The 13233-nt window shown below is 35.5% G+C and overlaps 1 protein-coding gene across 3 annotated transcripts in view; it reads left to right on the forward strand.

The window, feature by feature from the left end:
- The first annotated feature begins 1372 nt into the window (after positions 1–1372).
- PPP1R3A (protein phosphatase 1 regulatory subunit 3A) overlaps positions 1373–13233 on the forward strand; it is an 83025-nt gene continuing 71164 nt past the window's right edge. For 2 of the 3 annotated variants that reach the window (XM_070947240.1, XM_070947242.1), the window contains exon 1: positions 1373–2202. In XM_070947240.1, the coding sequence (XP_070803341.1) occupies positions 1406–2202 (797 nt within the window). In that variant the 5' untranslated portion in view covers positions 1373–1405. The remainder of the gene's footprint in view (positions 2203–13233) is intronic. The other variant, XM_070947241.1, reaches the window with a different exon arrangement.

Genomic DNA, 13233 nt, shown 5'->3' on the forward strand with positions numbered 1-13233 from the left:
TCCCATGGGATGGAATGGGCTGGCCACATAGGCTTCAGGCAAGCTGATAGATACAAAGACGAGCCTCCTGTGGCTGGCCGCCCACTCTGTCCCACCATCTCTTGGCTTGCCTACGGCCCACACAGCGCGTCTGGATTGCCTGCCTCTCCCACACCTCTGCCTTCTCCTGCTGCTTGGACATGTAATCAACTCACCTGCGCTGCACAGGCTGTGGCTGCTTCCAGACTCCATTGGCCCCCACACTCTCATCACCTCTTGTGCTGGCCATGCCCACTCACACACCCACCTAGCTGATGTGACTCTAACTGGGCCTTATTTTTGGGTTAGGGCTTATATTAGGAGCATGCTAAAAATCAGGCTAAAGCTTATTTTCTGATTAGGTCTTATTTTGGGGGAAACATGGTATATTATGGTTGGTTACACAGTCAGCCTGTGTTTGTAGACTATGTTTGTCATTTCTGACAAGGACCTAGCATAGGCAGATGTTGTTTAATGGTGTTAAAGCTATCATCACAGATTGTAAGCTTTTCCACATAAAGCTGACTTTCACAATTGACTGATTATGATTTTGCAAAGGCCAATGATGTTTAAGTGGTGCTCCAGAGGTTTTAGGATTGTACCCAAGGCACCTATTAATATTGGTATTATTTTTGTTTTCTTTTGCCACAAATATTCTATTTGTATTTTCAGGTCTTTGTATCTTGTGATTTTTTTCCCAGTTCTTTTTCCTCTATTTTGCTGTTTCAGGTACTGCAAGTTCCACTACCAAGACTTTTTTGTCTTTCTTATCTACAGTTAAGTCTGGGGTGTTATATGGCAATTGCTTTATTATTATTCTACATTATGCATGTTCAGTGTTCATTAGCATTGTTCACCAATGGTAAATATTGACTCCCTGCTTTAAAATCAGATATTCAGATATTCAATGCATGGAAGGTCAAATTGCATATTTTATTTCCTTTGTAATTTGACACAAATACAAATCTCATCCATATTAGCAAACTTCAATAAATATCCCCAATGTGGCAATCTATGCTTTTACTTTTGTGCTTTTGATTTTCCATCTATTATTTGTTGTATTATGGAATAGTTACTATATCATAATAACAAAGGTTCAGACCTTCAAATTAACCACAGGAGAATATCTTCACTATCATTTCTTTGCAACACTTCCTTTACAGGCCTTTGGAGAATGACTTATGTACAGTATAATATAAAGTCTTTATAGCAGTCATAGACCAACATAATGGCCTAACATATTTAACAAGCCATTGATCCTATTAATAGGCCAGGATTCCTTTTGCAATGTCAACTGTAATAGTAATCCTTGTTTCAAATCACACCGTTTCAAATATCAGCTGCCACTACACAGACTGCTCTCCTTCAGTTTATATCAAAGAACCCAATGGAGTCTTTTGAAGAACCTGGTCGTATTGGTAGGGAGAACTTATTGGAAGTTCCTACTTTAAGTAATTGTTTTTCAGAAGAAGAAGATGTTAAAGCTACACATCAGCATCGTTTCTCTCCTGGTCTCCGAAGACGGAATTCAGATTCTTCTGAAGAAATGGAAGCAGAAATCCCCTCAACTATTGCAAGAAAAGTTTCATTTGCTGATGCATTTGGTTTTGATCTTGTATCTGTTAAGGAGTTTGATAGCTGGGATAATCCAGTTACACAGCTCAGTGATGATTTAGAAGATGAAGATCTACCTGTGGAGGAATTCTATTTAACTCCACTGTTTCTAATTCCCACCACACAAGGGGAACTTTTGCAAACTGTGCGTGCACATAAAATATGTCTAGAGTTTGTAGAGTTTCTTCCGGGCATAATATGTATGAAGGGCATAATTCGTGTTCTGAATATATCCTTTCAGAAGTTGGTCTATGTTCGAATGTCTTTGGACAACTGGCTAACCTATTATGATATCTTAGCAGAATATGTGCCAAATTCTTGTGATGGTGAGACTGACCAATTCTTATTCAAGATTTCATTGGTTCCTCCTTATCAGAAAGAAGGTGCTAAAGTTGAATTTTGCATACGATATGAGACATCTGTGGGAATATTTTGGTCAAACAATAACAATAAAAATTATATTTTGATTTGCCATAAAAAAGGAACTGCATCATCATTGGAGGATAATAATCTTCAGGAAGAAGTTACAAATAAACATATCAAAGGCTGCTTAAAGACAACACTGAGCAGGTGAGATGCTTGTTTATTATAAAAACTCTGATTTATAGTTTCCACACCTAAATTGTGGGTACACTAAATAAAATGTGATGCAGATATACATACATATATGCAAAGAAACAGTTGAGTATAAAATATTACAGTGCTGATTATCAAAATAGTATGAAAATTCATATAAGTAAGTTTAAACAGATAAAACATCTCATTAATAGCTCTATGAAGTTAAGAACAGAGAAGCTATGGGAACATTTGAAGAAATTTGGTTAATGTTAATGTATCCATTCACAGCTTCTGGCTCTTTGCCCCAACTGTGTGACCTGTAAACCATGTGCTTGCAATTTGTTTACAGTTAAATGTGAAATTCAAATTCAGAACAAAGAATGTTTCTGTCCAGATCCTACTAAAAAATCTAATGACACCATTCAGGGAAAGGAGCCAATGGTCAAAGCAAGTCCATTTGCATTAATTAGCTATTTTAGTTAATCAGATGTATAAACCCAAGGTATGCACAGTGATCTTCTGCGATCTGCATCCTGACTTTCTGAATTAAGCAGATGAGTATAAAGGAGATTGTAAATATGGGTAATATGGTATCTAAATGTGTTGAGCTCTAACAGCCATAATTTCTACCTACTGACATGACAATATGGGGGCTATAGTCCAGGATATCTGGATTGTACTATGCAAGTCACTTTGTAGACGCTGCTGCACAAATCCTTTTCTCTCTTAATTAAATATTTCTTACAAAATTGCTGTAAGATATAAATGGAATAATAGTGTACTGCTATATATCCTATACAGATTGCTATGTAGAATTGACCTGAAATGCTAACATCAGAAAATATTATTTCTGCAGTATTTATTTCATATTATTATTATGGTACAATATGATTTGGAGTTCACAGTGCACACAACCACATTCTGGCCCGATATCACTAAAAAGTCACTTCTCTCAGTTGTCTGGACTACATAATTTGCCATGATGGAATCTATTTGTGTCTTCTTTCAGAACCTTGAAATTAAATGTTTCAGCCTAAAGTAGAATTAGGAAACTGGTAATTGATCTCAGTAGGGCTACTACTCCCAATTCATTCAAATCAATCTGAACCAGTGGTGGGTTTCAAAAAATTTTACTACCAGTTCTGTGGATGTGGCTTGGTGGGCATGGCATGGCTTGGTGGGCGTGGCAGGGGAAAGGATACTGTAAAATCTCCATTCCCACCCCACTCCAGGGGAAGGATACTGTAAAATCTCCATTCCCTCCCCAATCCAGGGGAAGGTTACTGCAAAATCTCCATTTCCTCCCGATCAGCTGGGACTTGGGAGGCAGAGAATAGATGGGAGTGGGGCTAGTCAGAATTTTTATTACCAGTTCTCTGAACTACTCAAAATTTCCGCTACCAGTTCTCCAGAACTGGTCAGAACCTGCTGAAACCCACCTCTGATCTGAACCATTGCTGAGAAGGTCAGAAGAAGTAAATGCAGTCTGCTGCAGATTCCCAAGGCAGTGGGAAGTTTTATTGTTTAAAAATGTGAGATCATAGTGATGACTCAGAAAGGTAAGCTCAATCCTACAAATTTTATTGAGGAACCAAGAAAACGTGACAACAGTGTCCTGGATGACACTGAATAGAGAAATGAGAGAATAGAAAATATAGGATGTGAAATAAGTTCCATGTCCCATGAATGGAATCTCCAGTTTTAGACAGAGGCCCCCAATCTTTTGGGCACCAGGGACTGGTTCTATGGAGAGAGGTTTTTCTGTGGAGTGGAGGGGGCATGGTTTTGTGTGCTGCCTGCATCCTGCAGATGGGGCTTCACTTGCTTGTGTGGCCCAGTTTCTGGCATGCTGCGATCCAGTGCCGGTCCACAGGCTAGGGGCTGAGGACCTCTGGTCTAAGATGATGCATCCCAAAAAAAATTCTGATGGAAAAAATGCAGAAAGAAAAATAAAGGTTATTCTGTATTGTGCAGAATTCTTACGACATATATATGAGAACCATAAAAAACGTAAATTGTTTAAAAGATTTGTTTAAACTTCTTTTATTTTTAAAATACATTGGACTTTAGTCCTTAAGGTTGTGCAGATACTTTGAAATGTGAAAGTGGATTTGGTGAAGCCTTATTAATCCGTAATTTTAAAAAAATATATAATTATATTTACACAAGTTTTTATCATATAGTGTGTGCATGGATCATATATCACATATTATTTCAATTCTTCCTCTTAATTTTAAAGATACTAGATATAGTGAAATAGAATAGCATAGATTTGTCTATGCAATTAAATCTATCAATAAGCACAATATTAATATTTCATTTACATTATACTTTGTAAATTTCATAAGGGGTATCCATGTATCTTACACAAGTATAATTTGATTCCTGAATTGAAGACCAAGTTCTCCTTGCCCCCAATTTTATACAGAAAATGCAACAACCTGACTGGCAGTTGAAGTTTAGTTAACAGAATAACAAAAGTTACCTTGGCAGTCTTCTTGTCCAACCCTCTACTCAAGCAGGAAACACTATACCATTTCAGACAAATTTTCAGGGCAGTTTAGAGAGTTGTCCAATCTCTTCTTAAAAACCTCTCATGTTGGAGTACCCACAACTTCTAAAGACAATTAACTAATCAGGAAATTTCTCCTTAGTTCTAGGTTGTTTTTCTCCTTGATTAGTTTCCATTAATTGCTTCTTCTACCTTCAGGTGTTTTGGAGAATAGGTTGACCCCCTCTTCTTTGTGGCAACCCTTTAGATATTGGAACACTGCTATCATGTCATCCCTAGTCCTTCTTTTCATTAAACCAGACACACCTAATTCCTGCAACCATTCTTCATATGTTTTAGCCTCTAGTTCCCTAATCATTTTTGTTGCTCTTCTCTACACTCTTTCTAGAGTCTTAACATTTTTTATATCATGGCAACCAAAACTAATGGTAATGAGAGCATCAGGGTAGTTTAGAGAGTTACAGATATCTACACAGGAGGCAGTGGTCTAGTTTACCTTGTAAATCTCTGAAGCATATCTCAGTGCTGGATGTAAATACATTTATACTTGCTTGCCATCACATCCCATATTATATTTATTATTTCTTTTATATCAGTCTGCTTTTTACTAGATTATACCCAATATCATGCATTTGATTTTGAATAAATATTCCAAACAAATTTGATACACAATATTGAAACTGTCCATAACGAAATATGAACCTGTAGGCTGGTTTAATCCCATATATGTAGTTGGCCACCTCCAGTCTGGATCTGTGTAAACTGAAAATGAGAACCATAGCTGTATTATAACTGCTTCTTAACCATTGATGCTTAGGGCAGTGCCTTTGATTTTTAAGACAGTAGTTATGAAGACTAGGGAATATTCATTAATTTGCCTTTTAGCAGGTGTTTGCAATACATCTTTCAAAACCCTTAACACAGCAATGCTGAGATCTGATAATTTGTTCTGTTTTTAAGGAAACCATCTTTGCCTTGTATTTCCTACTTATAATGTTTCTTTGTCAATATTAATAGCTTATCAACTCATGGTAAATCCTCAGTTAAAAGGGAATGCTTTTTCATAATTCAGGATTTTTGCCATAACCACTAAGCTGACAAACTGCAATCAGCAAGTGGATTTGGTCAAGCTTTTTGCTATTATTAGGTACTGATGATATGCCTGATCTTTACCAGCAGTGCAGCTGTTCCCTGCTACGGTGAGGGGGCATTTTAATTTACAGAATGACAAATGAATAAACAACATCTTGTTATTGGCTGATCCTACTTAAGATTCTTTATATCAAACCAGGCTGAATGTTAAGAGATTCACAGTCTGAGAGCTTTTACCAGGAGCACTGCAAAAACATATTTAATCTTTTTTATTTCTTTGGATTTACCACAGATCTAATATCCATAGACAAAAAATAATGTTTAGCTTGTTAGTTATCCCTCTTCAATCTTAACTCTAGCAGCCAAGACCACCAATATTGGAGGATAGTGATTGTGGCAGCCAACTGTCAAATTTGGGTAGATACGTTTCTTATAATTCAGCCAAAGAATATGGTCAAGAAACAAAACCACATGTATACACTCTTTGATAAACTGTGTCTATCTTGGTTGATAAGAGCTAGATATGAGTATGGGCTTAGTTCCAGCTGTCAGTCTTTTGCCAATTTGTCTAATATTTTTTTTTTTTAAAAGCAGGGTGTGAGATCTGAGAAGTATGTAGATAGAGGATTTCAAAACTTCCTAGGACTGTGGGCTAGATTGGGAAATCAAGAAACCCTCCATAAAGTGGCAGAGAAAAACCATTTCTGAAAGATTGCAAAGAAATTCACTAGAAGTCACATTCAGTTTAAGGAATCTTTATTATGATTCATGCCATTTATATAATGAAAATCTATGCATTTCATTTTATTTAGGAACAGTTATTGAACATTAACTTTAATAAAATGAATAAATTAGTATTGGCCAGTTTTCAATTTTTCTCTTTAAAATAACAGAACAAATGACTGCAGGTTTAGGATTTCTTAGATGAAGCTGGTTATTTTAAGCTTTTCTGATTGGAATTTGAGGATAGATATAGCCTGTGCAATTCCTTAGTTTTATATCTCATAGTTAGTTTTATACATTTTATTTCAACTATGTTTCTGGAATAGTTGGTATTGATTTCATTAATACACTGATGACAGCTGCACCTCTGTATCTTATAGCCAATAGTTAACAAAATGATAATGGGATGGTCCCTCATGGTCTGGACACAGTGACAGAACGAAAGTGGACTAAGAAATTGAAATATATTAAAATAAGACAGTCTTATTTTATATATAAATAAACAAATCTTGGATTACAAGTACAATCTATTCTGGATGGGATAATACACTGTCTGAAATATCAAGTCCATTCTTTAGTACAAGTCCATTCATGTGTCAGTTGATATAGCTATGCCCAGAAATTATTGTACTAAATCTTGCCTTAATTGTGCTTCTTCTTGGATGATGACCAAGATTAACCAAAGTCATCTATGTGGCTATCAATATCCATTGTTGCAATATTATTTATTTTGGGCTGTCCTTGAGGAGTGCTCAGAAACACAAGAAAGCAACAGCAAGATTTATTGTTTGGATTGTAGTGTAGGCTATTTATAGGGCATTTTTTCAGAGTCTAATTCAAAGTTTTAAGCAGTGTTTAGTAACCTGAAGGACTTCTAAATATAGTTGTGCAGTCTTTGGCTTTCAAGGCAGAAGGATATTTCAAAGCATGTGAGGGGGCATATACAGCACATCTGCTGCTATTTAAATTTAATGATTTTTTTTCCTGGGGAATGTGTTGTTGCAAAGATGTTGCTGTTTTAAAGAGGAGTAGACATGTACTATATGCATGCCTACCATCAGTGTTTTTTCCTTCAGATCTAAAGCCTAGTGCTAAACATACACATCTGGACAAATTTTACAATCTTTATCAGAAGTATCAAAAAAGTGTAAATCTGATATGCCTATAGCAAGTATCCAATGAAATATATATCCAAGGGAAGGTTTTTAAAAATATGGTCCTGTTCTAATTGTTCAGCTGGATAGAATTTTACATTTGATTTGTTGCCTTGGAGGCCTGAAATTTGGAAACAGCAAGTTATGTAAAATGGTTTATTACTGCAGGAAATTGAAATTGAAATTGAGCTACCTCCTGGAATACGACTGATCCCGGACCTCCGCGCTTTCCGAAAGTCCCTGAAGACTTATTTATTCCAACAAGCTGGCCTAGCTTAAATGGTTTTAATGGAGTTTTTAAATTTTCGATTTTATTGATTCTGGGTTTTAAATTGGGAACTTTTCGATTTTGCAGATCTGGGATTTTAAATTGGAAATGCCGATGATTTAATTTATTTTAGTTTTTTCTTAACTTTTTTACTATATGTGTTTTAAGTTTGGCTGTCCACCGCCCTGAGTCCCCCTGGGGAGAAGGGCGGTATATAAATTGGATTAATAAATAAATAAATAAATAAATAAATAAATAAATAAATAAAATATGATTCATTTTTAAAAAACATTCATAAATGCAATATTCTAACTTTTTGTGAAATACTTCAATCTTACCACAAGGGGAAGTATTTCTAATGTGTTCTTTTTAAAAATCATCACATACCTTTATTATCCGTAGCCCCTTTTCTTTCCAATTATATGTACTGGAATAGCTGTAATCAATATAATTATAAACATAAGAAATAGTATACAATTCAAAAGTTAATTTAGACTGCAATGCTCTCGAGTTTTAGTATAGATATTACATTGTTGAAAATTCTGTTTTTAGAATATTAAGTAAAATCCCAATGGAAAAAATATTATAAAAACTGAAGGGCTGGACCTTAGCAGAACAAGAACAAAATAAACATGGCTTGACAGCACAAGCTGTGTGGCTTGATAGCAATGTAAACTAGCTGAATTGGTCAATCCAGTACCCTATATTTCCATTTCATTATCCAATCAGGAAGAAAAGTCAATCTTGCTTTCAGTAATAGAAATTTAGTGAAGAATATATTACTGCTGGACAGAAACAAAGTTGTGTTATAGCTGAGGGGTAAAGTTTCTCTCAATCACAAGAAAAATGATGTACTTAACATATTAATGTTTTATTTGGTTTATTTATGTTTTTTGTGTGCTCTGTATCATATAATTAACTGCTATATTCTGTTCTTTTCATACTTTACACAGGAGTAAGTCACAAGCACAGAAAAGAAATTAAGATGGCAGATTATAATGTATGACTCAGGGGTGGGTTCTACTTACCTTTACTACCAGTTCGCAGCAGGGCCGCATGCGCGTGCTTTCTTTTCTCGCATGCGCACGCTCTTCTGCACAAGCGCAGAAGCGTTTTGATGATGTCAGGGTCAGTAGGTGGAGCCTCCCACTAGTTTTACTACTGGTTCTATAGAACCGGTGCAAACCGGGGGCAACCCACCACTGGTATGACTTCTGTGTTTCTTTTTGTTTGTTCAATAGATGGAAACAAAATATTTAACTTCTCAAAGCAGTTGATTTAGAAGTACTGAGCTATAGATCTTAATTCTTGATCATGTCAGTATACCAAATAGCAGGTTGGCTGAGAAATACAGGAACTGCTGTATATCTGAAGACATCTGAATGCTGCCAGAAATGAGAGACAAATGTTATGATTGTTCAACAATAGAGATTGTTGATACAGGAGATTATTTGTAGCTCAGGGTTGAAAGAATGATCCTTGGTGCTTTCTGAGCTTAGTTGTTTTCTTGCAGATTAATTGAGCTAGGTAACTTCATCAGTGCTAGTAGGGAATGGGGTTTGCTCTCATTTTATATTCTAATGGCATGACTTATCAGTGATGATGGGAATGGTCTTGATGGTTCTTTGGTTGGGTGTTTACTGTTAAGCTTGTTTGGCAGTTCCTTGATTGGGGTATTGTTTGCTTCTTGATTGTTGGTCTAATATTAATCATGATGTTAATCTTTGCTGTTAATTTCTGTTGGTGTTGATTGCTGGTAAGATGGTCTTTTTGTTCCATTTTTGTTTGATTATCTCTTTTCAATATTATATAGATGTTGTTTATGTCTATGTGCCTGTTGATCAGGGGTGAAATCCAGCAGGTTCTGACCTATTCTGGAGAACTGGTAGCGGAAATTTTGAGTAGTTCGGAGTTTTTGCAATATCCTTCCCCCAGAAGTGGGGAGGGAATGGGGATTTTGCAGTATCCTTCCCCTGGAGTGGGATGGGAATGGAGATTTTGCAGTATCCTTCCCCTGCCATGCCCACCAAGCCACGCCCACAGAACTGGTAGTAAAAAAAAAATTGGATTTCACCACTGCTGTTGATGACTGATTTATCAATGTGCCAGGTTTCCGGAAATTCTTTAGTGTTTTTGGACTTTCCCAGTTGAAACTATGGTTATGTCTGTCCATGTGTTGTGAAATTAAATAGTTTTCATCATGTCTTCTGACTGCTAGTTGGTGTTCATGGATGCACTCTGTTACTCTTCTCCCTGTTTGTCCTATATTTGTCCTATGTTACCTTAATCTAATATTTACAAAACTACCTTTTGTTTTTAGGATATCGTTCAGTCTTTTAGAATAGGAGCCTATCAGCATAGCACATCTTGCTTTGGGAATCTTTACCCACTTTTCTTTGCAAAAGCGCTACAAATCTGTCAGGTCTCCTGTGCACAGTCCTCTTGAGGTCACTCAACAGATCTGGACTCTGGGCGGCCATTCTAAAACTTTGATCTTTTTGTGAAGACATCCTTTTATTGATTTGGAGGTATGCTTTGGGTCATTGTCATGCTGAAAGGTGAATTTCCTCTTCAGCATTTTAGCAGAAGCCTGCAGGTTTTCTGCCAAAATGGAATGATATTTGGAATGTTCATAATTCCCTCCACTTTGACTAAAGCTCCAATTCCAGCTGAAGAAAAGCAGTCCCAAAGCATAATGTTGCCACCACAATGCTTCACTACAGGTATGGTGTACTTTTGATAATGCATAGTGTGGTTTGGATAGGCTTGGATTTTGTTTTTTGTTTTTTTTTTTGTAAGAAAAGGCTTCCATCTTGTCACTCTACTCCACAACCCAAATATACAAAGAATATGGCAGATTGTTGTCACTTGTAGTACACAACTATTACTTGCCAGAAATTCCTGCAGCTGGCAGCCTGTCAGATGAGTTTTCTTGCTTTTTCATCAATTTTGGAAAGACCTCTTGGTAATGTCACTATTGTGCCATAATTTCTCCACTTGTTGATTACTAACTTGACTGTGTTGCATGGTATAGCCAATACCTTGGAAATTTGTTGTACTCTTCTCCTGACTAATACTTCCAACAATGAGGTCCCTTTTATGCTTTGCATACCATGGCTTTTTCTGTAAGTAAATGTCAGAACTTTATATAGACTTGGTGAGAGTCACTTGATGGCAGGTGGAACCTGACTATTATTTAAGATCAGTTTGAATGTAGTTGATTAATTCTGAACAAAGTCACATCCCTACTTATAAGGGAGTGTGCACAGTAATAGAACATGTTATTGTATATTTTGTATTATTACCCCTCCTAAAAATCAAGTTGTTTTTCAATTGAATTATATATCTCATGTTAAAGGAAGAAAAAATTCTGCATTGATTATCTTGGTCTGATTTTTTTTACATCTCAGAAACCTGGCATTTTAACAAAAGTGTGTAGACTTTGTGTATTCATGGTGGTTATTTCCCCCCAAAATAAGACATCCCCTGATAATAAGCCCAATTGGGCTTTTGAGTGCATGGCTTAGTTCAGGGTTCAAAAAATATATATAAGAAGGGGTCTTATTTTCAGGGAAACATGGTAGGTAGGTAGGTAGGTAGGTAGGTAGGTAGGTAGGTAGGTAGATAGATAGATAGATAGATAGATAGATAGATAGATAGATAGATAGATAGATATACTTTATACTTTATAAATAAAGCAATATACTTTATTTTATTAGTTTGTTTTCATTTGAATTTTTAAAAAACAGCAAAAATGTCCTAGAAATACAGGAAACAAATAACAGATAATCCTTTGAGATTTAATGCTACCCAGGTCTGCTGCAATGAATAGATCAACAGAAAAACTTGTTTTAGGTTCTATTGAAAGCAGAAGAATTGACTCTGAGATGTATTTAAATATTTGAAAGCTGATAACTTAGTTTAATTTTTTTCCTAAGCAGAACTATTTAAAAGAAGTAGAGGAGTCTATTATGCTGTCCTACTAGTTGAGTCATTAACTGCTGGTGCCAAATGCTATTTACAAAACGCTTTTTAGAAAAGAAATGTCTATGGGATTTGAGTTCACTCATTACTAGTGATATTCCCAAATGGAGAATGTACAGTCTGCATATTTTGCAATATACTTATTTACTGAGTTAAATTATTGTTCCATGAAATGAAGCAGACTAGGAATTAGATAGACTACAGTTAGTAAATCTCACTATGAAGATAGTCAGACACACCATGATGCATGTTACTATATCTATTGCATGGTAATGATAACTGCAAAGAAAGAGAGAGAGAGAGAGAGAGAGAGAGAGAGAGAGAGGGAGGGAGGGAGGGAGGGAGTGCTCACTTTTGGGGCTCCATTGCATCCTCAAGTAACCATCCAGCATAATTCTCTGAGGTGCTTTATGTTTCTTTATTTCAAAAAACCCATAGTTAGAGGCCTGAGAAAGTAAGGCTGTCAGAATAAAATTGCTTCTATATGTCTGAATATGATCTCTGGTTTTGTAACAGTATATATTAAGATACCAAACATAGTATTTCATTTAGTTATATGGAATCATTTTTAATTTATGAAATATTCAGCTGTCAGTCTTACTAGGTAGATGAGACAGAAAACACGGCCAGATGAGCTAACTCTATTTTATTGTAAAACTACATTAACAGAGTCTTGCAAGTCTGAAAGTACTTTTCCCTACACCCCATCTCCTTTACAGTCCAAAAATTAGGGAGGATATCATCTGAGCCTATTGTCCAATCTACCCTTCTTTTTTTTTAAAAAAAAAGTTTTATTTTAGATTAGAAATAAAAATAAATAAATAAAAAAAATTAAAACAAAAACAAAAACACAACAACAACAACATAAAAATATCATCCTTACAAACAATTATAGACAGCATCTCAATCAGTTGAAATCATTTCGTGCTTACAATTCTCCAGATCTCCTCATATAACAATTATTCTTTACTTAAACTAAAGATAAATATTTAAACATTTCATATATGTTATCTCATCTCCATACTTTTTTGTCAAACCATTGATAAAATATCTCCCATATCAAATAATATTGTTTATCTTCCTGTTCTCTTATTTCAAATGTCAATCTACTCATTTCAGCACAGTCCAACATTTTCATAATAATTTCTTCATCAGTAATTATCTTCTCTCCTTTCCAGTTTTTGGCAAATACAATTCTGGCCGCTGTTAAAATGTTCACAATTAAGTATTGTAATTCTTTATTAAATGTCTCTGGTAAAATTCCTAATAAAAATATTTCTGGTTTAAAGTCAATATGTCTCTTTGTCATT

The sequence above is a fragment of the Pituophis catenifer genome, unplaced genomic scaffold (assembly GCF_029215685.1).
Source record: "Pituophis catenifer annectens isolate HBS135680 unplaced genomic scaffold, rPitCat1.0.hap2 SCAF_7, whole genome shotgun sequence".
In the NCBI taxonomy this organism is placed as follows: domain Eukaryota; kingdom Metazoa; phylum Chordata; class Lepidosauria; order Squamata; family Colubridae; genus Pituophis; species Pituophis catenifer.